General features: G+C 39.4%; 1 protein-coding gene across 1 annotated transcript; it reads right to left on the bottom strand.

Annotated features, from left to right (window-relative positions):
• Positions 1-19,586: 19,586 nt before the first annotated feature.
• Positions 19,587-26,157, bottom strand: sstr1b (somatostatin receptor 1b). The gene has a single exon (XM_059355123.1). It carries the CDS (start codon positions 24,657-24,659, stop codon positions 23,553-23,555), a length of 1,107 nt encoding a protein of 368 aa, XP_059211106.1. The 5' UTR covers positions 24,660-26,157; the 3' UTR covers positions 19,587-23,552.
• Between the last annotated feature and the right edge of the window lie 486 nt (positions 26,158-26,643).

The following is a 26,643-nucleotide window of genomic DNA, read 5'->3' as shown; positions in this document are numbered from 1 at the left end:
AGCTGCCCACCAGTGGCCAGAAGGTCACCTCTACTGTTCTCTTGGTCTGGGAATGTCAAGCCTTTTTAATAACCTATTTGTGGGACAAGTGCAGATAGATTACAGCCAGGTAAAGGTTAAAGCAGATTATGTTTGCACATAGTTTAATAGGCCATTAGCCATCACAGTAAGTCTCTCACTATTTATGGTTCTGCTGTTGCTTCCTGGGCTTTGCAGTGCTGCTATAATCAGTGGCAGTGTATTCTGTGGAGCTTCTGAATCATTTATGTGCCGGTGGAACTTCCTGTTCTGTTCATGTTCCTTTGTCATTTAGCTCGACAGGATACTTCCCACGTGTTGACATAAAGCATGTTTCTGTCTGCTGTGCTGCTGCAGAGTGTGTCATATCTGCCAAACTAATTTGCCCTTTCAGATTGATGAGGAACAACTGTGTACTGCACAAAATAAAGCAAAATCAAAGAAAAATGTGTTAGGTCTGACTTCTGCTTTCAGGACTAAAATGTTCAATGGTTGTATATTTCCCTTAGTTTAGTGATGAATTCAAGAATTAAAGCCTAATTTTCTTTAACAGTGTTACAAGCTCTGCACAGAATTAATCGATCAACCAACAATTTAATTGCCTTGCATCCCACTCATTAAGAAGACTTATTTGCTCATTTCCAAGTTATTTTATTAGTACTGGTTAGTGAGGTACTAAAATTGTGCTATATCACGTCAATGCTTGCTTCCACTCTTTTTCATTTAAAACAATGAAGCTGTTCCTGAAGTTTACTCTTCATGTTCATAGACTGATCGCATAGGTTAATAAAATGGAAAGCAGATTCTTGCTTTAACTTATTGTGTTTAAAGTTAATGTTGATTGCGCAATGAAATGGCTTATAAGACACTTCATTTCACTATGTTATTCTGTCGGGGTCATCCCTATGTTCCCAGGGTCCTACGTTCCCCGTTTTTCCCAAAAAGGGTCCTATGCTCCCCTGTTGCAATACATACCGGGGAGCATAGGACCCTTTTTCTGTTTAACAAACACCTGCACATGAATAACAACCTGCATTCTGTATTAATTCTGCAGTGTGTGCTGCTCATGGGCACTGGAATGCCTTTATATTATATTATTTATTTATTAGCCTATTATTTGCATCTGTATATAGACTATCCTGAACATGATTGTGTCCGCTGAACACCGGCTAATATTCTATTAGGTTGGATGAGTAAGGTAAAGGTGGTCTTTTTGTTGTTCACAGTCACAATAAAACAGATTTTAACGACATCGGCAAATCATATTAATAAAATATAAAACTTGTGGTGACACACTTGAGTTTAATCTGTGATCTGCCTTCACTTCGGTTTGAAACTACAGAGATCTTGCGATGTATCAGATCAGTCTGATCAGCTGCTGTGTCTAATCAATAACCAATGTCCAGTCGGGGGGCGGGGCCACCGCTAAAAGACTTCATAGGTTGCTCTCGTGTATCCTCGCTTCAGGCTCCTCCGATATGCCTCCTCTATCCTCTATCCTCTATCCTCCGAGCACAAATAAGAGCTTTGGGATGGTCGTTAAGATGGTGCACACGAAAGAACTTCCGGTTCAATCGAGGAAAGAGGATAGAGGAGACATAAAATAAGGGACATGGGATGCACCTGTAGAATCCCTCAAATTCAGCCGTTTGAGGATCCTTCCTTGACATTGGGATACAGCCCCTATTTGGACTGGGGAGGTGCGAGGACGGGTGTTTCTAAAAATAAACTGTTAACTCTAAAACAAAATGTACGTTACTTACCAGAGAAAACGAACCGTGACTCTTCGGTGTCTGTTATAACTGAATGCTGAACAAGACAATTGTAAATAACCAAATTGTTCAAATAAACTTTCATGAGATGAAAACACATGGCCAAAGGGTCAAATTTCAAATATGAAAACACGTCAAAAGCTTGACATTTTAGCGACCTGTCAATCAAAGGTAACCACGCCCTAAATCATAAGCTTCTTTATCATCAATTTTCTTCTAAATGGGACCATCATTGACAGAGTTAATATCATATTGTCTTGAAGAAGATTTAAACTAGCAATTGAGATCATAGGGTTGCCACCAGAATATTTTCAGAGTTAATAAATCAAGTGAGAAGTCGTCTCATTTTGTATTGACAGGATCAGAGTTTTTCCGCAACCGTTGTTAGCGACCCCTGTTGGAATTTTTGAGAGAATGGGGGCTTAGGGCACTTCCGGGCTTGCTTAATCAGACCGGGAGGTTTCCTCCTGTTCCATAGACTGTATACAGATGGATGACCCAGCTCTACTTCCTCCCACTGTACAAAATTGAAGTCAGGCACAGAAACAGGTGCTCTGTGCCTTTTTGTAGAGAGCGTCTGTGTTTAGGGACCAGTCCAACTTATTATCCAGGTATACACCTAGATACTTAGAACTTGGCACCACCTCCATGTCCACCCCACAGGTATTCACTGGCTGAAGGGGGGGCTCGAACCTGGGGAAATCTCTGATCATTTCCGTAGTCTTTGAGGTGTTCAGTAGGAGATAGTTTTTGTGACTCCAGTCACTGAAGGCTTTTATCAGATCCCTATATTCAGATTCCTGTCCATTCCTGATACACTCAGAGTTGTATTTGAAGTCCGCTGTGTACAATGTGAACAGAAGTGGAGCCAGAACAGTGCCTTGTGGAGCCCCTGTGCTGCTCATTAATGTCCCAGAAACACAGTCCTGACATACTGTGGTCTTCCTGTCAGGTAATCTGTGATCCAGGAGATGAAGGAAAGATCCACTCCCATCTCTGAGCTTATTTTTGAGTAACTTTTGTTACTTTTAGTACATTTTGTTGCTGCTACTTTTTTTTTTGTACTTTGTTTTGAATGCAATGATTTGATGTGACTATGTCAACAAATAGGAATGTTGCCATTATCAAATAATAAATATACCAGTCATATCATGAACGATACGATCTGGCTAACCGCTATCCATTACATGCTGGGGTTCAGTTCCCTGCAATACTGAAAATAATAGATAGGAACTGAATATGGGTGGATGGATTTCCAGTGCAGACATTATTGCAGAAGACAGCAGCGTGGTTACAGTGACAGTGTGTACCTATAGAAAATATAATTTGTCCACCTATTGGGAAAAAAAGCTACACAATTGAAACCATCCTGGGCACAAAGAAGCACAAATGTGCAGTATGTTATGACCTCCAGAGAAACCCTGGCTCCATCTTTACTCCATCTGAACCCTGACCTTCTGTTGTGCCAAGCAGCAGTAGCAAACATGTTCCTTTCTGTCATCCATTGTGTTTTTTAAATGATTCCTCGATGGCTTGCATATTTACTTCTTCCACACACTGCAAAAAAAGGTGTGTCTAAAAACAAGATAAAAACACTAAATCTGAGGCAAATGATCTTGCTGCATGGACAGAAAATTTCACTCGACAAGATTTCTTAAATGAAGATTGTTAAATCTACAAATAAGCATGTTGTATGCATAAAATAAGAAATTAATTCTTAAAACAAGATAAATTAAAGCTGCAAGCAGCGATGAACTGGCCCGAGCAGAGATTTATAGTTTTTATCTTGCTTTTAGACACACCTTTTTTGCGGTGTATAGAAAACATAATTTGTCCACCTGTTGGAAAAAATAGCTACACAATTAAAACCATCCTGCACACATGTGCAGTATGCTGTGACCTCCAGAGAAACCCTGGCTCCATCTGAAGCCTGACCTTCTGTCGTGTCAAGCAGTTAGCAAACATGTTCCTTCCTGTCACCCATTGTGTTTTATAAATGACCGTGAATTCTTGATGGCTCACATATTTTCTTCTATATATATTCTACCATCTGAGTTGCAGCGATAGGGTGAGTAGCAACCTGTACTAGGTGCACAAAGTTTATGTAACATGTGCCTCCTGTTGCTATGGAGGCTGTGAGAGGTAAAAAAAAAAAAAATTCTGATGATCCATTTTCTAACTGTGATTTAAATTTTGTTCTCTTGTGTTTAAGAATGGGGGGCGGGGAAGAGGTTTTCCTGGATAATCTTAGCTAATTTCCTTATTTATCTACAACCCCAATTCTTAAAGAAGTTTGGACGCTGTGTAAAAAGAGAAAGCATCATATTCAGAATGGGTGTATATTTGCAAAAAAAAAAAAAGTTTTACAGTTTGAACATTGCATGTCTTGTCTTTGTACTGTATTCAGTTGAGTGGAGGTCTCAAAGGATTTAATTGCTTTCTCTTTTTATTGTTTTTCACAGAATCCCAATTTGTTTTTTGAATCAGGTTGTATTTTTTCATCAGTGCAACAGGTGGGACAAATAAAAAGTTTGCCAGGATGATTTTGAATTTTTATCTGTGAAAACAGTTGGGGGATCAAACATTTTTTAGATCAGATTGTTTTTTTCTTGTATTCTCAGCAGCCTCAAGGCTCCAGTATGTTCCTCTGTCCACCTGTGTCCCTTTATCTCCATAGGGACACATTGATGCATTTTGTACAGCTGGTACAAGTGTGCCACATGTTGCCATTTGTTTCCCAGGCTTTAAAGGATTTTGTACTTCCACAGAACAAGACAAAGGTGCAGGATGCGAGACACTGTGCATTGTTGTCTGTGCTAGTTTAATGGGCCATTAGACTGTAACATTTTTAAAGGAAAGAAAAGGTTATTTCAGTGGGCTCATTTATCATTTCAACTGTGCCTCTTGGGCAAGGAATTGAACGAAAAATTTAGTTTAGTCTGAAGTAGTTAGTCTGAAAGGTTTGGAATAGAAAATATCTTTCAAAGCTTTTTTTGATGGATAATATGTATTAACAAAATTAATATTTTTTCAGTTACCCTGCCAAAAAGTGTTATTTTTAAGTGGTATTTGTCATGTAGCCTATAATATTTAATATCTATCTACATGTTGTACTGAGTTAATTAGTTACAGTAGCTGCTCAAAATCAGTAATCATAAACTACTGTCTTATATCCTTTCAGTAAGCTTTTTAATATGCATGTTATGCTTCTAAATGACATGATGTAATTTTTCACTATGAATGGTGTCATTTCCACTGGAATGGGGGACATCCCCCCGACATTTAAAAAAACAGAGCGGGAGGGTTTGTGAACCTGAACAAAGGAGTTTAGATATGTAAGAGCTGTGCCACTTGCATATCTAGGCAAGAGACAAGGTTTTGAATTTGATGCGGGCTGAGACTGGGAGCCAGTGCAGAGAGATGAGGAGCTGGTTGAAGACCAGACGCGCTGCTGTGGTCTGGATCATCTGCAGGCTTCGTGGTGCACCAGTAGCTATAGTTGCAGTAGTCTCATCGTGATAACACAAGGGCCTGAACCAGGAGTTGTGTTGATTGCTTGGTCAGGTAGGGTCTGATCTTTCTAATGCTATATAGGGCGAATCAACACAAAGGGCAATTGTGGCCACATGAACCTTGAAGGAACGTTGGTCATCAATCATGGCACCCAAGTTCCATGCAGAGCTTGTTGGCATGAGTTGCATGGAATATCCTAAACCCGGTACCTGCTGCCTTTTTGCTGCCTCATTCCTCTAACCTCTGGACTCTAGGTTACTTCTGTTGGGACTTTCCACATATTGTCAGGCCGGGCTCAAGTCAGGACTCAGATGCAGAGCAGGTTTAAAGGTTCTTTATTCAAAGAATGCAGCAGGGTAAGTCCTCTCAGAGTGAAAGAAAAGGGCTATGAAACACCTGACTCTGAGTAGAAACTAAACAATAATCCTAATCTAAGAAAAGGGGGAAAACTAACTAAACTCTTGAGGGGAAAACTATTAAATAACACCTACAAACAAAAAGAGCTCCAAAAGGGAGGGACCAAACCTGATAGGAAAAATAAAAGATTCTACTAAAACACTATGAAAATCTGGATCAAGACTAAAAGGGGGGGGGGGGGGGGGAATAATGAAGAACACAAAATCACTCCAAAAGGAGGAAAAATAAAACAGCTGACTCAAAAAGCAATGAATCTAAGAACTGAAAAGAAAAGTCAATCTTGCGATGAAAACTCCAAAAGGCGAAACAAGACAAGCTGTGGCAAGAACAAGATAAGTGGCTGGTATGGTGACGAGTCGAACACACTGGACCAAGACAAGGGAAAACACAGACTATTGGAACACATGGAGGGAAGGGAGCACCAGGTGTACACAATCAGTAATTAGGGGAGACAATCAGACAGATGACACACGGGGACAAAACAGGAAATAACAAGACCGGAACACAAAATAAAACACCACCTTATCAATAAATACATTTATCAATAAATTGTTGAGAGCTGCGCTGTAGTGTAGTGGTTAGCATTTGCACTTGCACATGTATCTTATGTTAACTGGTGACTCTAAATTGCCCCTATATGTTGCCCCTATATGTCAAATAAGTGGTTATCTGTCTCTATCGGCTACCTTGTCATAGTCAGGAGACCTGTCCAGGGTTTACACCACCTCTCACCTCATGTAAACTGGGATTGGCTCAAGTCCCGGGTAATTCTTCATAATGAATGGATTAATCCTTGAACAATTCCTGTCTGATTTATTGTCTACATTCTTGTGTTTTGTTTTTTGTGGTTGACCTAATGCCAAAATGCCTCCAGCATTAAGCCTGCACCATGTACTGCTAGCTTTAAGACCGTTAGCCTAGCTTCCTGCCTGCCCAGATCCTATAACATCTAAAAGAAATTGGCCTTCAATGGATCCCTTGACAAAGCACCCTGATGCAGTGGCACCACAAGAAATTGTTCGTAGTGGTGGCCAGATAGTGTACTGAAAATCTTCTGAAGGCAAAATTCAGGCAAAGACAGAATTTTATTATGCCATTGTAATATGTAGGCTAGCTGAAAACTATGTCAATCTAAGGCTAAGTTTACATGATGACGGTCTGAACAGAAGACGCAAAAGTGGCGTCGCGTCTTCACTTTTTATTCCAAGTTTAGACGAGGATTTTCAAGAGGAAATCTGCTGCATACAGTGATGCAAAAGTGTGTGAATTGGATTGGGTATGCATGGCAGGCGGCATCACTTAAAGCGATAAGAGCATCTTTGGGCATGTGGAAGTTTTCACGCCACACATTTTCATCAGCTACTCCTTCCACAAAGTTCAAGATCATCTGGGCCAAGTTTAGAGAAGATTAGACAAAATTTGTGATAAGAGAGGCCTTTTCAAGGTTTTTGATCAAATCAAAGATGGCGGAAAATCCAATATGGCCAAAAAAAACCCATTGAGGATGTATTGAGCTCGGATTGGCCCAAGGGTTCCAGTGATACATCCTTTGTGAAAAACGGATGAACGGGTCAAAAGTTAATAAACATTCAACTTTGACCTGTTGGTGGCGCTAGAGCTCTTGAGATAGTGTTGCCTACCCATTATCACCACTTGAACCCAAGTAATGGGTGGTCTGCATTATCGGGAAGTTATTACATTATCAGGTTTTATTACAATTTCAATGGACGCAAGTGCAGATTTGTATTACATTATCAGGGTTATTACATTAGTGGGAATTTATTACATTATGAGGTTCTACAGGGTGGTTTCAAATTTTTGCGTTTTTAAGCCCCCAAAACACCGTCCCCATCTAAACAAAAGGCACTTCTGAAAAAATGTTTTGTCAGTTTTACCTGCAAGCGTCCTCGTGTAAACGGGGTCTTAGAGTTAAGGAATGATGATACACTTTGGTTTCCTTTTTTACAGTTCATGTTACTAATTATCTGATGTGAAACTGGTGTGATTAACATTTTGAGTTTCACAGAACCTGTTTTATTATATAATGTATCTTTATATACATGTGTTTGGTGATTCATTGTTCCTCCAGTCATATTCTTAAAGAGACAACTATACAGCTTTAATTTGAAGGAGTACATTTATTCTAAGGAATAAAAGCTTTGGTGGGAACAAGCCTACTAATTTTTGAAAGCACCAACACAATTTCCCATACAACTTTATTTGCCTGTTGCTGTTTGTGTGTCCTCAGAAGAAGACATGATGCCCATGGCTCCCAAGGCTATTGGCTTTCTTAGCTGCCAGTCTTCTTCGCCAGATCATCATCCAGAGCGGTTCTGCCTGGCGCTGGCTGCCTGGCCACCCTCCACTGCAGCTCCGCCTGTCTGCCCAGCCCTCAGGCCCTCCACCCAAGTTTTCCTGCCCCACTGATTTCATCATCCAGGCAGATAGTGAGAGCTGGGAACTGTGCCTCTCCATAAGTGTATGTTTATCTCAGCTGCTGTATTAGTACATTGTTTTTATGTGAGGAGCAAAATGGAACTAAGCCTCTAAGCCTGATGATTTTAACGAGTGCAGAGATATCATCAAAAAAAGTAATCAGATATCATACAATCAGTGTCTAGACTGTTGCCATGTGTGGGATGAAGTATGTACACACACACACACACACACACACACACGTCCAAAATGGTCAATTTATATCTCCAAATTCTTCACTTTATAGGGTCTCTCTTGAGGTCAGCGTGATCCATGAGACTGTAGGAGCTGGAAAACACTACACTGTAAAAAATGTCTGTAGATTTTAAGGTGAAAAACTGATAAACCATGACAGTAAAAGACCGTAAAATGATAAATGGGTTAATTCAGTTTCAGTAACAATGAAACACCGTAAATGTATATATCAGCCAAAACAGTATTTTTTACAGTTTCATTTTTTTAATACATTACTCCACTGTAAAATACACTGGCACCGTGCTTGTAGCAAAAAATATACTGTAATATATATACAAGCCATTTTTGCATTTCTTTTTTGTAAAAATACTTTTTCTCACTGTTAAATGTACTAAACACCATATCTCTAACAGAATTATACTGTAATATTTAATGGTAAAATCTTTAATTCATGCGGCATTTATAAAGTATTTTCTTGTAAATTATATGGCAGAACAGCATTTCTTTTGATGGAAAAACTTTTTATTTTTTACGGTAAAATTTGGAATAAAATGGCAATCTTAAATGTGAAATCAAGAGTGCTAATATAATTTTACCGTAATATTACAAAAAGTTGCACAGTATTTATTACGGTAAAGTTCTGGCAACCACAGCTGCCGTTTTTTTTATTGCGTTTTCTGGTCAGCGTCTATTCAAATTTGGTAAGTGTATGAGGGCTTAAAACATTATAATGAGTGTATGATTCCTATGATCAACTATGCCTCATAAGTGATACCATTTGTTACACAGACCATTAATCATTTTTGACCAATTGAGAATTAATACGAAAGGTAAAAGGTCCTCCAAAATATCACATCAGAACACTCATTTGATGGAGGTAACTGTTTCCTGAATGTCCACTGTGCAATTATGTAGGATATAGAGAGACCAGGGGCCTCATTTATCAAAGAGTGCGTAGCTTTCGTACCGGCTCCTCCCACAAATGAATATGCTGATGACGTGCAAATGACTATAAATAATCAGCATGCCCGCTGATTATCGACAAAACAATGGCAAATCAACTTACTGCCACTGCCCGCTGATTGGACGTTGTGATCTGGGTTTGAGTTTGAGTTCATTTATTTAAAACAGGGACAATACATATGAATGAACATATATATGTAAATATGCAAGATTATAGCCAACGGCTAATTTCCATCTTTAGTCCCTTTGGCAGGTTGATGTCAATACCGTAACCATAACAATAAAATCAATAAAACAACGGTAACAACAAGTAGAACAGTTGGCCTTTATGGCCAGAATGAGCAGGAGGAGAGAAAATATGTTCTTGAGACCACAATAGAACAGAAAAGAAAAAGAAAAGTATTGGTGTATTAGTGCTGAAGTGTTAAAGTGTTAGGTGCGTAATTATGTTGCAGGTTGCCTGATTGCACAGTAAATATAAAGTGCTATTTTAAATGCACAGTCTCTGGGGTGGAGGCAGGAAAATGAGCTTTTTGTTGCCTCAGGTCTGAGATCAGCAACAAGGTGTCACTTAACCAGCCGGATCAGAGAGCTGCACCATGACAGAAGGGTCCCTCTACACACGCTCCTTCTAAACTCTACTGTTGTTGTCTATTGTTCAGAGCCGTCAGAGCAGCCAGTGCGTAATGCTGCCAAAATAATTTTACACATCAGTTTATAAGCCACACTTAACTTGTTGTCCCAATTAAACATCACGTACGAGATCAAATATGCACCACACCCGACTTATTCTGAAAGGATTTCCAACACACGTTTTTTCTCCAGGGAGAGGGATCTGTGGTCATGGATCACTGTGCACCTGCAGCGTTAACATCTCCATGTTAAACCAAAGGGGAAACAATCAGCGATCGGCACTTTAACACAGTTATTAAGGCAGGTTAACTGTGAAAAATGTATGCGCTCCATAATCAGAATCACAAGACCTTTATTGATCCCCGTAGGGAAATTTGGTATATATAAAAAATGTGGAAATGGCAATATGTACGCTATAGACTTAAGAAAATATGCAATCTTAAAAAACATACATACTTCAACATAAGCACAAGTAAGCAGCAGTGCGCCAGGGAAATCTAAAACATAATGATTGATCAACAATAAAATCCTCTATCCCCTCATATTAATATCAATGGGTGGAGGGTGAAAACTGCATTTCCCTCCATTGTCAGAGAGCTATAAACTATAAACACAAAGCCAGTTGTGTGACATTTGAGTTTAGATATGAAACACGTTTTAAATAGAGCATAAAAGACAGTAGTTTCTGCCAAACAAAAGATTGCGTTGCCACCGCACATTCTCACGGCAAGTTCACTTTTCATACATGTGGCGTGTGGGGGAGAAAACAGCGTACGCAGCGTTGATACTCGAGGCCCCTGGAGTCTCTAAAGGTCCATTTAACTTTTAAAAAATTAACAACAACTCTGACATCAAACTTTAATCATTGATTAAGGTGAACAAAGTAGACTGGGAGTAACATTGTCCCAGGTTTCTGTGTGTTATTAAACTTAGAAGACACTTCTTAAAAAGACATTATTAAAAAACCTTTTAACAGGTGTAAACCAAGACACAACCCTGAATAGACTTTATATAATGTCTGATGGATTGGAAACAGCTCCCAGGTCAAAATATGTGCTTAATTGATGAGTCTCTAAAAGCTGCATTTGTTATTTTCTGAAGTCCATTAGAGGAGTGACTGCAGTGTAACACATGGACCATTATCATGTAATCACATGGACGTCAGCCTCTGAGTAATGTACGATCTCTGAATATTTTAAGATGAAACACGGGAACTGTGCGTGTGTTTCTTCTTTAATATCAGCCTTAAGCCTGTGTGACATATCAAGTCAAGGATTTGGTTTGTCACTCTTGGCTGTGTCAATACTCTCCCTGTCATAACCTGAGCATTGCAAACCAGCCTGGAGTGAGAGCTTAACAGCTGACAAATACTGCTGCTGATCAGTCGACACAGGAAGTCTACTGATGCCAAATATTCACTGAGGAGGTGAGCCATTCAGTGGACTGTGATACATTAAAATCAGCTCCTGTGTTCCCAGGCTGCGGTTTCTGTGGTTGCCATGGTCACACAGCGAACTGCAACATCAATTTTTTAAGTTAAACCATCATAAATGGCCAATGCAGCAGCAAATAGCTGTGTGCATGGTGGTGAGATCAGACACCACCCTCCCTGCTCACCACTGTTTAACATTTAAATAATGGAAGCTGCCGATTGCTCGATGTATGAAGCACCTGTATGACTCCCCTATGACTACTCTGACTCCCAGCATGAGAGGGAATACTTTTAGTATATGTGTGACGTATAAAAACATAATAGGAGTTATTCAGGTTGTGTATGTGTTAATATAGAAGAAGAAGATTACTTTATTAATCCCACAATGGGGAAATTCAACCTCTTTAACCCATCCTTTTTTACACACAAGTGAACACACCATGCAAGGAGCAGTGGGCAGCACATCACTGCGCCCGGGGAGCTGTGTAGGGGGGTTAGGTGCCTCGCTCAAGGGCACTTCAGTCCTAGACCTGTCACCGGCGACTCTCCAGTTACACGGCCGATTGCTAACCTCTAGGCCACGGACTGCCCTAATAATAATATAATGTAGAGATGTTCCGATACCATTTTTCCCCTCCTGATACCGATGCTGATACTTGTGCTGTGGGTATCGGCCAATACCGAGTACCGATCCGATACCAGTATGTTATGAAAATTTTAAAAATCATACTACACCTGCATGACTGTGATATGATTATCATTGTGGTAAGGCATGGCTCAGGTTAAACCCTTTGTAAAACATGATTAATACAGCAGATTCAATTCAACATTCAACATTCACTTTGATGAAGTCAAAAATGACCCTCATTCATTCCCCATGTTATTCAATGCTGCTGTGTGTTTCTGTGCTCTATCTTTTGATATCAACTTATGTTATGATTGAATATTCCAAGTATTCTTTAAATATATTGTTTTTGATAACAACATATCATTATTTCCATTTTGCCTCTCATACTTTATGAAGAAAGACATTTTTTGTATTATTACATAGCTAACTACTTGGCTAAGTAGCCTGCTAAGCTAACAACTTAGCCAAGAAGTTAGCTAAGTAGTTAGCTTAGCAAGCTACTGAGCTAAATACTTAACCAAGAAGCTAGCTAAGTAGTTAGCTTAGCATGTTACTTAGCTAAAAAATGGATACGGGTCATTTTTCACCCATGTTGTGCATTAGAAGAGTAGTGACACAAAAAGGGATTTTATTAAAAAATTAATAACATTAGGATGCATATGATGATCAAAAACAAACTAATTGAGGAAAACCTGGAATACTGAATGAAAATAATTTATTGCAAAGAACATAAAAACTCATACATATCGGGTCACCCATGTTGTGCATCAAAAGGTTAAGAGCAGCAAAGAAGAACTGTGCCAGAGCTTAATGGAGCGAACCCTTAAATAGATTACTAATTTAATAAATTAGGTGGTATCGGATCAGTGCCTGGACTCCAGTACTCGATTATACCAACGCCAGCATTGCCAGAAACAACTCTAATATATTGCCACTCAAATGAATTCAACAAAAAATGTGTATATAATTTAAACTTATCTGCACTTGTCTGAGGTGCTGTAAGAACTATTCAAGTTAGATTTAATCCTGCTGAGACTGTCAGTTGTGACAGACCCAAGTTATTACTGTTTTGATCAGAAAAGCTTTAGCTTCTTCATGCCATGTGGTCAGCTTGTAGCTTCCAGCTATCATCATCATTCTTCCCACTGTCTGTGCCTCGGAAAAGGATCGTTTGTGCGTTATATTCACATTTTCAGTCAATTCTGTTGTTGCACAGGTGTTGATGTAGAGCATTTTCATTTGTTACATAAATGTTTAGCTTATTTGCACTGTGTGTTACTGTGGCTAATGCTAAATTAACAGTGAACTACAACTATCTACATCATTTACAAGGTATGTACAGCTATTTACATTATCATCTCTGTGAATATATTATGTTATTTGAGTAACCATTCAGTGAGTGATGCTATATTTTTCTATTTCATTTCAGTTTTACAAAATTGTTTCATGAGAATGAAGACAACAGTGAAGAACATGCAACTTTACTCCAGCTTCTGACCTTCTCTTGGAGCTTGTTTGCTATCTGTCAATTAGTGTACACACACACACACACACACACACACACTGAGGACAGAATAGCAAGGGTTCGTAACTTTAATTACAGATATCTCAAGGCATTAAATAATCAAGATAGAAGGCAAAACAAAAACACTGAGCTAATTTGTAATTATGATTGTATCTTTCAGTTCCCATGATTGAGCCATTTGTTACCATTTGCTGCAAAAGTATAGTTGCATGCCAAGCCTGCATGGACCAGTGGCTGCTCACTTCCAATCAGTGCCTCAAATGCAGAGCTGACAACTGCAGAGAGAACTCGTTCAGACTGACTGGGCTTGCTGGGGCGCTGTCTTCTCTGAGTGGTGTTATTAAAGATTAAAAGGTGATTTATTTTTTAAAGTTTGTTCTGTTTGAACCAGGCCTGGAATTTCATCATTTGAGGGGCAAGGCCACTTGGCCTTTTGTGTTGTCAATATTTCAACAGCACAAAAGCCAAAAGCCAGGGCACCAAGGCCATAAAATAAAACAATGATTTTAAGTCCACGTCCATAATGAATTTAATTTAAGGACTAGTAATGATGCTTCTGAGGAAGATTGGAGTCTCAGTTGAAACTGTAAAGCAGGTAAAGAAACATCTCCTTGTACAGTAAAATGCATCAATCTTGTGCACTTTGAGAGGTAAATGAGAGCAAACACCTCACGTAACATTCACAACCGGGAGATACTGTATTATAGAATCTTTGTTATCCTATACTGTATCATTTTTAATTGCTCTCAACATGCTTTCCACTAGGACATGGAGCAGCCAGCCAGTGTGGAAAAATAGCTGGCTATGAAGGTCCGGGGGGCCTTCCCCCCGCCGGAGAATTTTTCTTCCATAAAAGCCCAAATTTGGTGCCACTCACACATTCTAAAGCCACTTTTCCATCATATACACTGATCTTAATCATTGCATATTTTAAGAATTACTTTAACGGAGAATAAGGGTTCTTGTATATTTTATTTAAGCCATCTTATTTTGACAATCTTCTTGTAAATTCTGTGGTCTAACAAACTGTGCTCTTATTTTGAAAGCTGCATACGGTTAGTGACAGGAAGTTATTCAAAACAGTAAGTCACAGTTTAGTGTGATTAAAACAACTTTAACTGTTAGCTAATATTAGCCTGTGTGCCACCACTGGCACACGGGGAGTGTATTGTGCTTTTATTCTGAAAAGCAAACGGAGTGTGTCAGCGCTTCCCTCATTTTAACACCCTTTTACCAGCCCTTTTTAACCTGATTTTATTCTGTGAATAAACATCAGTGTTCCTACTCATAGATCTGTGGTTTTCATGGTTTTAGCAACTGCTCTCATGCCTGATTTTAAACCATACAGTCATTTTTAATACACCTTTTACAAAAATAACAAAAATACACCATAGCCCCTCCACACACCCACCTGCAGCCAGTTCAAAACCTAAACGCGGCATTCCTTGACAGAGTAATCTTTTTTTTTTTTTTTTAATAATGGTTGCCCCTATTACTTAATTTAGGTTTTTTTAGGTTGTGCATACCTGGGATCCTGTGTGCAATGGCAAGAGGGGGCAGAGCCCCCTTAAATAAATGTCTTGCCCCCTCAAATCAAAATTTTAGAAGTTGAGAAAGCACATTTTAATGTACTCACAAAATTAATATACATAACAGGTTGACAAAATAAATACAAATAGTGGAAAAATCGGCCGAAAAAGGGACACACTGCTGTGCGGCTGTGGCTCAGTTGGTAGAGCGGGTTGCCCCCCGATCGGAGGGTTGGTGGTTCGATCCCTGACCATGGCAGCCTACATGTCGAAGTATCCTTGAGCAAGTTACTGAACCCCAAATGTCTCCCGATGCTGCGTTTATCGGTTTGTGAATGAATTCCCAATGGTGGCAGGTGGCATCGTTTAGGGTAGCCTCTGCCACCAGTATGAATGTGTGTGTGAGTGGGTGAATGAGTGCAGTCTGTAGTGTAAATATAAGTGCAGGTCCATTTACCATTTACACACGATACTGTGTCCATTTCCCTTCATCTCTCCGTTCCTCCGCTGTGTGTGTGTTGACAGGCTGCGCAGCACAGACACACACACCCCTCAGCCCTCAGTAAACATCCAATCACTGTTGCAAATGAAACAGACCTGTCCACTGTGTGTAAACACCTGCAGGAATACAGGGAAGCCTGTCCTGAGTTGCGTAAATTGTATGTATTTTATTCATTTATTTTAATTTTCAGTTTCAGTTTCCCCCCTGAGTGGCTGCCACCTTATTGTGGTCAGGGGGGTTGCGTGCCTCAGTGACCTTAAGAGCTAAACCAGCAGGAGCCTAGTCTTCAGGTGGGACACCTGGACAGGTCTGAAGGTAGAGGCCTGACAAAGTGTAATCCACTTCTCCAGGTTGGGGTTGGACACATAGACCCCTTTCAATGAAGAAAGCGTTGTTACTATAAGCACAGAAAAAAAAAGTGCTGGAGCATGATGTGTTCACATGATGCCCCCTTCACATTTCTGACTGCCCCCTCATATATGCTGCCTAGAACCGGCCCTGCTGTGTGCAGTCCACGCTTTCCCAGTTCTGTCGATTAAAATTGTGGAAATCTGGCAAGTGAGGTTGGACACACAGAATCTTGTTGTGCTATCCTTCATGTTGATTATTTCCTGATTTAGAAGATGTACTAGGGCTTCTTTCAGGCGATAGTTGACCCTGTTGTTGTTCTCTGGTCATATACGTTCCACATTAAGGTTCTGGGGATAATAAAATGCCTTTAGATTAGAATGTTTAATTCTACACTATAAAAAGTTATTGTATATACCACATGGAGATATTCTCTATCCCACATTTTTACATGACCCACTGAGTTTGAGATTAAATGGATTGGTTTACCCAAATTACTCAAATTACTTCTACAAAATAGATTAAATAAAACATGTTTGCCCCTTTTATTTACTGCACATTTGGATAGTTAAATAATACTACGTTTAGCACATTAATCAACATTTTTTAAACAATTTAATATAAATTAAAAGTAAAGATAGGAGGCAATAGATAAAAAATGGTTATTGAGCACATTTGGAACAATGTTGTCATATTAATAACCTAACCCTTTTGGATGTGGTCTTAATGCGGAGGTTGTGCCTGAGCCCAGAGAGTAACTCCTGATTGTACAGGCACATGTAAAATCCCTTCCCATGGTCAACCCTCAATTGATCCCACACGCCATGGTTGAGAACTGCCTGTCTAAGATGGTATGGTATGGTATCATGGTATTATGTGACTAAAATCTGAACTAATGTGGTGTCCACAGCCAAGATTCATACTAGCACAGTCATCAGTGATTCAGCTAGTACTGGCATGCTTTCTGTGGTAACCTATGTGGCTTCTATTTACTAACAGTTAAGAGGGCGTTTCCATTTCAAAAACCTCAGAAAGAATGCAGATGGAGTCAGCAATTAATATTTCAAACTGCAACTGCAACTACAACACAACATCATAATCATTATTGTGTAGCTCTGGGTGTGGTACAACAGGGACACACTCTCCTTGGAGTCCTCCACTTTCAGCAGGATTCTTAGGAGTTATTGTGTGGTTAACTCAAAAAGAAACTTTGGTTCTTTCTGTCATTTCTTTCCAGTCTTTCTCCTTTTTTTTCTTTCTCTGGACATTTATGAAGTAGATTCATAAAGCGTTGATATAAGCACATATTTTTTGCTGGAGCTGAATCATTTTTAAATCATATAGACACGTCTGAATGTTATTTTGCATTGCAGATTATAAATCCAGAGTGCTTCGGGTTTGCAGATTCTGCAAGCACTTAAGCCAAAAGGTCACAAGGTCTCCCTTACACCGTGATTCCACTGGATGCGTAACGACTCCGAAAGGGGTCCGTCCGCAACGGCTGCGTATCTCCGCAGTCCGCCAACACACACCGGATCCGTCTGTGTCCAGCTGTTGCAGACAGCGCAGTCCCGAGGACGCACGAGATCTCGCGAATTCACGCCTAATCAATTGATATAACTGGAAGATAATCAACATCTCCTCGTTAATGACTGGAGACAAATCCAGCGACTCCGTTTTAACAAGCACTACGAGGTCGGCCGGCTTGTTAACAAGCCTTAGTGATCTCTGTTTGTTTACAACAAACACCGGAGTGAGCGGTGTCAGTGGGGTGAAAAGACGAGTGAAAACCTCTAACCTGTTGATTTCAGGTCTTCAAGTTATGAAATACGACCCGCCGTGAACCCGAGGTATTTTATTTTGAAAATATACTGGATGTTTTATTTTGTGTCTTTGCACAACTCCGTCGTCCAACAAAAATAGAAGCTCTGCGCAAGTGTTGCGAGGGCTGTCGGATGGCCCTGTGTCGTCGGACTCATTACGCAGCGGATCTGCAGTCGGTGGAATCTCACACATTGATTATAATGGGTGCGTAACGGCTCCGATGACGGATCTGCAGCCGTTACGCATCCAGTGGAATCCAGGGGTTAGTGTGATGCTGAATATGATCAGGCAAAAAAAAAAAAAAGTCACTTATGATGATACAGGTGATGCTCAAGGTGGATGTCCTTCTTGTCATCATACTTTAGACTGGAATATGTTGACTCCTCCTGATAGCGTGTTTGATGTTACCTGTCATGTTAATTTAAGCAATGCCCATTTAACCCCTGTGACCTCCGATCGTTACATACACTGGGTTTTTTTACTTTTAGAATAGTTTTGATTGAATGTTTGATTAAATTAGTGGGAGCTTTGATTGTGATTTATACAGTCAGATATTTAGGCAGTAATGGCCTTTTGGATATTGGTAACGTTATTTAACCAAACAGTAAGGCAACCAGACACACTGTCCTTATAACTCTCGGTTGTTGCTGTAGTTGACAGACATGTCTTCCAGCTCCAATAACGGTGTTTCCACTACAGCCCAATACCCGGAATGAGGTGCGTCTCACTCACTGAAACGCCCCTAATACGAATTTGAGCCGTCCGGAGTGGTCTTTTGAGAGCAGGGCCTTTTTCTCCCCTGAAAAAAGCCTGGTTGCTGATTGGATAGAACACTAAGCAGGATGTGTCGTAGTACTCGATGCCACAACAACGCACGCCAATTGTAAAAGCCAGCACAGAAGTGTTGCCAACTTAGCGATTTTGTTGCTATACTTAGCGACTTTTCAGACCCCCTTAGCGACAATTTTTCAAAAAAAGCGATTGGCGACAAATCCAGCGACTTTTTCTGGTACTATTGGAGCATTGGTGTCCCCGGCCCCCGCGCCTCGTTAAGAAGAGTAAGAACTAGTCGAAGCGGCACAGTCCTCCTGCAGCAGTCTCTCCCAGCTGCAGTCACAGAGCCGGAGGGGATGTTAACCACTTAGTGTCCAGTCTGCAAATTGCTAACAGGCTAACAGTTAGCTCTGTAGCAGTACAGTGTGTATGTGCTGCTGCTGCAGGAGGTGTTCACTTAGTGTTCTCTGTTGGTTTACAACAAGCACCAGACACTCTGTGCACAGTTAGCGATACTGGTTAATTCACGATCACCGTCTCCTGTGTTTAATCCGTCGCAACGATCAGCTTTTGAGAAGGCGTGGCCTGAGACGTTCATGGTGGCCACTCTTCCCCCTAAAGGAAACACGGCAAGTATTTCATTTGGACTCACCATTTTGAAATTACTTGCAGGTTAGCTTGGTAGCTTGTCGTGCTAACCTCAGCACCTGTTGCTAAATGCCTATGGCTAAATATTTGTAATGCTACAGTATAGAGAGCAAACGAAATTACGTATTTTTGTAGGCCAAGCTGGAAGTAGCATCTCCATGGGATCTATTAAGAATTCTCCCTTGGGATCTTTGCATTGGATTTTGGATCATTGCAGAAAATAAGCAGTTTTTAAGCATAGCTCGATTAAACTGTGCATGTAAACACACTGACTTACTGTTCTCAAGTCTGAAGGCTGGACTAAAACTTTATTATAAAATATAATTTTCACCTTTTTGACAAACTCTAATCTGCAGGACACAAGATGACAAAATCACAGGTAAAAGGATAATTTTGTGAACCTTTGTAATTCTGAAACATTAACTCAACATATACATTTTTTTCAGCAATTTCTGCCATGTTGTGCAATTGAAGCAGAACATTTTGGCTCAATCTGCAAAGACAAACCTTAAAGTCAAACATATCCACCAATGAACGATTAACAAATATAGATACAGCAAATACAGAAACATACACAGAAAGAATCAAACATTAGAAAGCGGAGAGAAAGTGACACCCATTAATGATTTTAACCATTTTCTTATCTGGGTGATATTCAGGGCCAACACACACCCAACACATTACATCCCCCCCATAACATACCGTGTTATTTTTTTTAAATATATATTATTAAGTCATTCTTATTTGTCATTGGAAAAATAAATTAGCACACGAGCATACTTTAGCACATGTTGCCTTTCCCAAGAGACATCAATTCATCAACAATTTTGAATTGTGTTGTACAAATCCCCAGAACAACTACATTTAAGACAGACTAGATCAATCACATCTAAAAGTTTGAAAGAGAGATTTGAACACATGGTGAAATTTAAACAATATCTATTTAGAATAGTTTCCATTCTAAAGAAATTGCTATTATAAAGGCAAATAAATAAGATATTTACTCAAAATATACCTCCTGATTAAATATAATGCCCAACAGCACCCACATTTCCTCACAGCTCACAGATTGTATCTGGCCCATTACTGTTTATTTAGCCTCTTCTGTAAAGAAATCAAAACTTTTGAATTTTAACTCCAGCTGAGTTTATAATGTTTGATATTCAATTACAAATTCGTAAAACAAGCTTTTTGAGAAATTATGTTGAAATTAAAAGGGTTCATTTAATTGGTAAATAAGAAAAAAACATTAAATCAAATTTCATATAAATGTTTAAAATGTGAGAAAAACAACTTGACTTCAGAGAAATGTTTATGTTTGAACATAATGTAATTTCAACATAAGTTGGAAAAAAAGCTGAGCTGTAGCAAGAACAGTGGGAAAAAAAGTAAATAAAAGATAAACTGTATGAAGGGAATGGTATGTTATGGTATGCTTTCACTGCAGGCTTTTAATTTGCTTTTCAAAATATCAGTTTTGTTTGGGAGTGTTGAGTTTCATAAACTGTATCTTAACAGCAATAAAAAAGTAAAAGTAATTTGAAATCTCAGGAAGCCAAAAATGGCTGTGCCTGATAACGAGATAATAAACTTGTTGCGTCAAGAAAGACAAAGATTGTTTCCTTTCATCAATGAATTCAATCCAACGCGTCAGAACAAGCTGACAGTGATTGACATGGTGAAGTAAGTGAAGGGATACAGTAGGGTGATTCTCCTGAACATGGTACAGCTCGTAGCAAAAATCCAAGAGCATTGAATAGAAAATGTATTTGACCCTTTATAACATATACAATTTAAAGTCACTGTTTAATATGAATTTATAATCTATTTTAAGGTATTTTCTGACATTTTTAGAGACACTGTGAGCAACAAAATTCATCACCGTAACACATTTTTACATAGAAATAAAAAAAACAACAAAGGTTGTTGTTGTTTTAGTTTTTTTCTTTGGCAAGCACTTAAATATGCTCAAGGGTAGCTGGTATCACCAAAATGTATTTTATTAAAATAATAATCATTACCGTAACATCTAACCATTTTTTCTCATCAATTTTCATTCAGAATTTGTCCGTTATACATTGTTTAAAAAAAAAATTGATTATATTCTGTTAAATTATAAATTTTTAAAACAAATTAATTATTTTTATAAAGTTTTTTTAAATATTTTACCTGGTCTCACAGGAATCCGTGAAATAGCCACGGATTTGCTTAACTCAAAATCCGTGGAATAGCCACGGAATCACTCAAACAAAAAACATGGCGGACAGTTCTCTCATATTATATATGAAAAAAATCAATGTTTTGACTTAGTTTCTGCATAAAAATGGATTTTGATCACATTTTGTCGCGAGAAACATATGTTTTATTTTCTAAATATTCACTCAGTGAATGTACATAATCACTTTGTATGTTGGAATAGCCACGGGATATGACTGTCATTAACTTGCATTGTAGCGAAATCCGTGTCAGTTTCATGGAAATTTGAGCAATTCCGTGGCTATTCCACGGATTTTCAGTTAAGCAAATCCGTGGCTATTTCACGGATTCCTGTGAGACCAGGTTGCATTTTTATCTGGACACATTACGGTAATGAATTTCTGAATCAAAAATATGTTTAAAAATATAGAAAATATTATTTTAGCACAGAAACAAATTTATTGTGCCTCATTATGGCTATACAGTTCATTCATATAAAAGTGAAATATATTTAGTTTAATAAAGTATGACCTTATAATCTTCACAGACATAACTTAGACTGGCTTCATGACAATCACCCAGGTGTGACTGCATTCAATTTTAAAAATAAGGTAACAGCTCAGCTGTTTGAATCCATTAACTGTCGGCTGGTTTGACCGACACACTTTGGGTAATGAAAGGAAAATTCCCCTTTGTTACCTTGAAATAATGAGTTAATTATCTCATCTTCATAAACCAAAGTTATTTTAAAGTAAGCTGTTATCTCAACATCATGTTGTCCTTTGAGATATAGAGTTAATTATCTTATGATTCTGAGATAACAGCTTCTGAGAAATAATTGCAAGCTGTTCTCGGTTAGTGAAGTAAACAGTATTTTAATAAATAACTGTATAATTTGGGGATTGTTGGGGTGCCATTGGATTATATTAAAACAAATAAACATGGTATTTCACGTTTGTGATGACTTTACCCGCTGCATAAGCAGCCTTATATACCTGTCATCAGTCAAGTAACAGAATCAAAATGTTAATCAGCATCACCATTTTGTGATTACATTCATCTGTGCTTTACATCCTTGCCCACTTGAAAACAGAAAGTGAGTGGGATCCTTTCAGTTATATACATCTTTTTCTTTTTCATTTTCTCTCAATATGTCAGTCAGCTGGATTAGCTGCAGAACTATCCATATTCTGCTCATCAATTAACCCATAAGAACCCAGACCCAGTTGTCCTTAAAGGAAAATTATGGGGTTATACAACAGAACAAGTGAACCACATAGAACACATTTATGATGTTTTTTAAAAAAATGCAACCCCTAAATGTCAAAGACCTGTGATGTGACATAAACATTACATTGGGCGTTTATGGAATTTATGTTTATGATATTTCTTATTTTAAAATAAAAAATAGACACATTTTCTGCTTACAGAAACACAAATTTGCCTCTTTCTTTGGATCTCCACAACATTTATCAAAATTGTGACATTAATGGTGCTGTTTAACATCAAATTTTTTTTCAGATTTTTTTTAAAGTAACAAAATAATAATAATACATCAATAATAAATAAAAACAAATAACCATTTGCATTTTTGTTTGCATCTACATAACATATATCAAAAATGTGACTTTAAATTGTTCAGGAAATGGTCAGAACAAGTTCAATGCAATACAGGACATCCTGTTAACGGATTAGAATTGTTAAATGGGTTTAAACTTAGCCCATAGTAACAAAAATAACCTTTTTGAAATTAGATACTTTTTCACATTTCTGTTTCCAGTCACAGCCACATTTTGGAGAAGTCACTTCCTGTCAAAGTCACATGACTGTCACATGACCACCACACCAGGGTGTTGAGTATGTGTCGCTTAGGGATTTAATGAGTTAATGTGAAGCATAAAGCTGAATATCGGAGATTATAGAAGATTTAAGTGTTTGTTACACGAGTCACCATGGGTTCTTATGGGTTACTTGTTCTTCTGAGTTTCTTAACTTTGTGGCCCATGTCCCAAAACTGACATGACCTAAGAAGTTGACTTGTTGTCAAGTAAATTCTTGAATGGCACACTTGTGTCCTCCAGATGAAACCCTCCCCAGTATAAGTCCAAGGTGGAAATCCTCTACTTTAGGTTGGTGCTGCTTGTTTCAGCCCTGTTCTGGTTACACTGTGGTTGTGCGGGAGGTATACGTCCCATTGCGAAACACCATATCAGAAGCCATACAGTCCTTGGGAAAATCCAGAGGGCTACATGTTGCTTGTCTCTTCAAAGCTACAGCACAATAATCCACCTGCTCTCCATCCAGCCCAGACTCCAGCCACCGGAAACACACAATGCGCTGGAATGAACGCCGGAAATTGTCAGACACGAAGCCATACAGGATAGGATTGGCGCCACTGTTGGCGTAGCTGAGGATGACAAAAAGCTGAGTGACCATGGGGTCTGGGGGCCTGTGGAAAACGCTGACCAGCTGGACGATGTAGAAGGGCATCCAGCAGAGAACGAACACAGCCACAACTAGCAGTACCATGCGGGTGATCTTCTTCTCCGAGCGCCGTCGTTGAAGCCAGCCTGCTTTTAGTCCCACTGCTCGCATCCTGGCCACCATTAAACAGTAGCATAGGCAGATGGCTCCAACAGGCAGCAGGAACCCTAACAGGAAGGTATAAACCACAAAAGCTTCTGACCACGCCGATTCAGGCCACAAGAAGTTACAGTCCACACCACCGTCCTGGGCTGGGACAGTGTCTGCAAAGATTATGATGGGCAGGATGACAATGAGCGACAGCCCCCACACACACACATTGACCACTTTGGCTACAGTGGGTCTGCGGTAGCGGGCAGCCTTTATAGGATGAACTACTGCTACGTAGCGGTCCACACTCAGCACAGTCAGGCAGAAGATTGATGTGAACATATTGATACCGTCTACACTCAGCACCAACCTACACATGAGCGACCCGAAGGGCCAGTGACGGACAGCAGCTGATGTGGCCAGGAAAGGAACGCTGAGCATGAACAACTCATCAGCAATCGCTAAGTTGAGGATGTAAATGTTTGTGGCTGTTTTCATCTTGGCATATTTCAGAATAACGTAGATGACCATGGCATTACCAGTAAGACCTACACAGCAGACAAGAGCATAGATGGAGGGGATGATGATTTTGCTGGCGTCAGGTTCCTGGTAGTAGTCCTCGTAGTCCATGCTCGTGTTATAGGGCATCCCTGTTGGATAGGACCCATAGTCCAGGCTCCCATTGAAATCCATGATCGCTTTTGGTGGGAATATGATGATAACTTTCTTGGAATTTGTAATACCACAGATCACCAAGAAGATAGACCAGATATATCAATTGATCAATAGTTGACTGATTACTTTTCCTGTCTCAACAAATGTAGGGGAGCAGACATTTAATTTTTTATTGAATACCTGGCGTACATATGGTAAACAGCTCTACTGGTGCTGTCACTGGGAGGAGCTGCAGTCTTTCAAATACTAAAGTTATGTTCTTGGTTTGGTTTGTTTGTTTGTCTGTTGGTCAGTAGGACGACAGAAAAACTACTGGCCAAAGACTTGGTGGAAGGGTGTAGCATGGACGAAGACCCCGTTTACATGAGGACGATTGCAGGTAAAATGACAAAATATTTTATAGGAAGTGCCTTTCGTTTAGACGGTGACGCCGTTTTTGGGGCTTAAAAACGCAAAAATCTGAAACCACCCTCCAGAGTGGAAAACTGTAATCCGTTCCACCGTAGCGTGTCCGTCTACACTGCCAAGACACAAAACTATGCTCAGATCTGCTCACGTCACGTATGTGTTTACGTCACATACATGTGCCAGTACAGGGAAATAAAGAAACATGTGGGATTATTTCCATGCGTCAGACCTTCAAGCTGCTCTGGCAGCTCTAATAAACTTACAGGAGTCTTTCCACCAAATGTACAGGATATGTACAGATAGTATTAGTGAACAGAGAAGGATCTGTAATTACCTCTATCACATTTTGGATGCACCAATTGGTCGGAGGCGAGCCAGACGGCTTTGGACGAGACCTGGGAGATCTAGTGGATGGTGGAGAACTTTGTGGAAGGAGTAGCTGATGAAAATGCGTGATGTGAAATTTTCCACATGCCCAAAGATGCTCTTATCGCTTTAAGTGATGCTGCCTGGCATGCATACCCAATCCAATTCACACACTTTAGCGCCACCGTATGCACGCAGATTTCCTCCCAAAAACGCTCGTCTAAACGCGGAATAAAAAGTGAAGACGAGACGCCACTTTTGCGTCTTCTGTTCAGACAGTCATCATGTAAACGTAGCCCAAGAAAGAACCCATCAAATTTTGGATTAACATTACAAGATCAGACATGGCCATGTCGGAGGTCTCAGCTCTCCAAATGGCCTTCTAGTTAATTATTATTTATTTGTATTTTTTTAAATCATAAAGGGTTAAAAAGATAATAGTAGGTAGCATCAGGTATTCAGCTCTCTATAATCCTTTTGGTTTCTATGACAATGCACACAAAAGAGGATTATGTTCATATTATGAAAGCATATCTAGAGAGAGATATGATATATGTTCTTTGATTCCATCACCCAAAGGAGAACATGTCCATTTTTCTTTCTTCACACAGTCCATATGCCTTTGATATTCCAGGGTCTTTGCTTGTCAGCAAATTCTCATTATAAAGTCCAGACAACTTTTATAAATTATTTTCTCATAGCTACAGAAAAACAAGATATGCAGCAATTACTCTGAAGGTACATACTGTACACCCTGATCCACAGGATTCTTAGTGGGCAATCATGTTGCATTCCAATTTCTCTCATGAGAAAACCTCTTATTGCCCATCTGTTCCAGTTTGTAGTGAGCGCAGAGTTCTGATGCACAGCAAGGTAAGACCACTTTGACACTCCATCTGCTGATTGAAACAGGCCGTTTCGGAAAGTCAAATCACATTAAGGGTCCACTTAAAGGTTTGATGTTTGGCTCCTGCACTTCTGTTGTCTTGAGTCCCACAGTCATTGCAGAGTGAAGAGAAATCACAAGGTTTATGCCGAAGCTTCCCTCTGGGATACATTCTGCTCTCATTCTCTGTGACCTGAATTATGAAAACCTGTGAGAAAACAAACAACTGTCACTTAGTTTGCCTCGAAGAGACACCAAGCACAACATCAAAGTACATGTGTCATATACCTGAGAGGCCCTGACACTGCATTGCTTTCTTTGAGACACCACTGCATTTACCAG

This window comes from Centropristis striata, chromosome 17, assembly GCF_030273125.1.
Source record: "Centropristis striata isolate RG_2023a ecotype Rhode Island chromosome 17, C.striata_1.0, whole genome shotgun sequence".
NCBI lineage: Eukaryota > Metazoa > Chordata > Actinopteri > Perciformes > Serranidae > Centropristis > Centropristis striata.
The sequence above is the reverse complement of the archived record's forward strand: the minus strand, read 5'-3'. Positions and strand labels throughout refer to the sequence as shown.

Coding starts and splice junctions, on each gene's coding strand:
- sstr1b (XM_059355123.1), bottom strand. CDS start 24,659: ATGGATTTCAATGGGAGCCTGGACTATGGGTCCTATCCAACAGGGATG.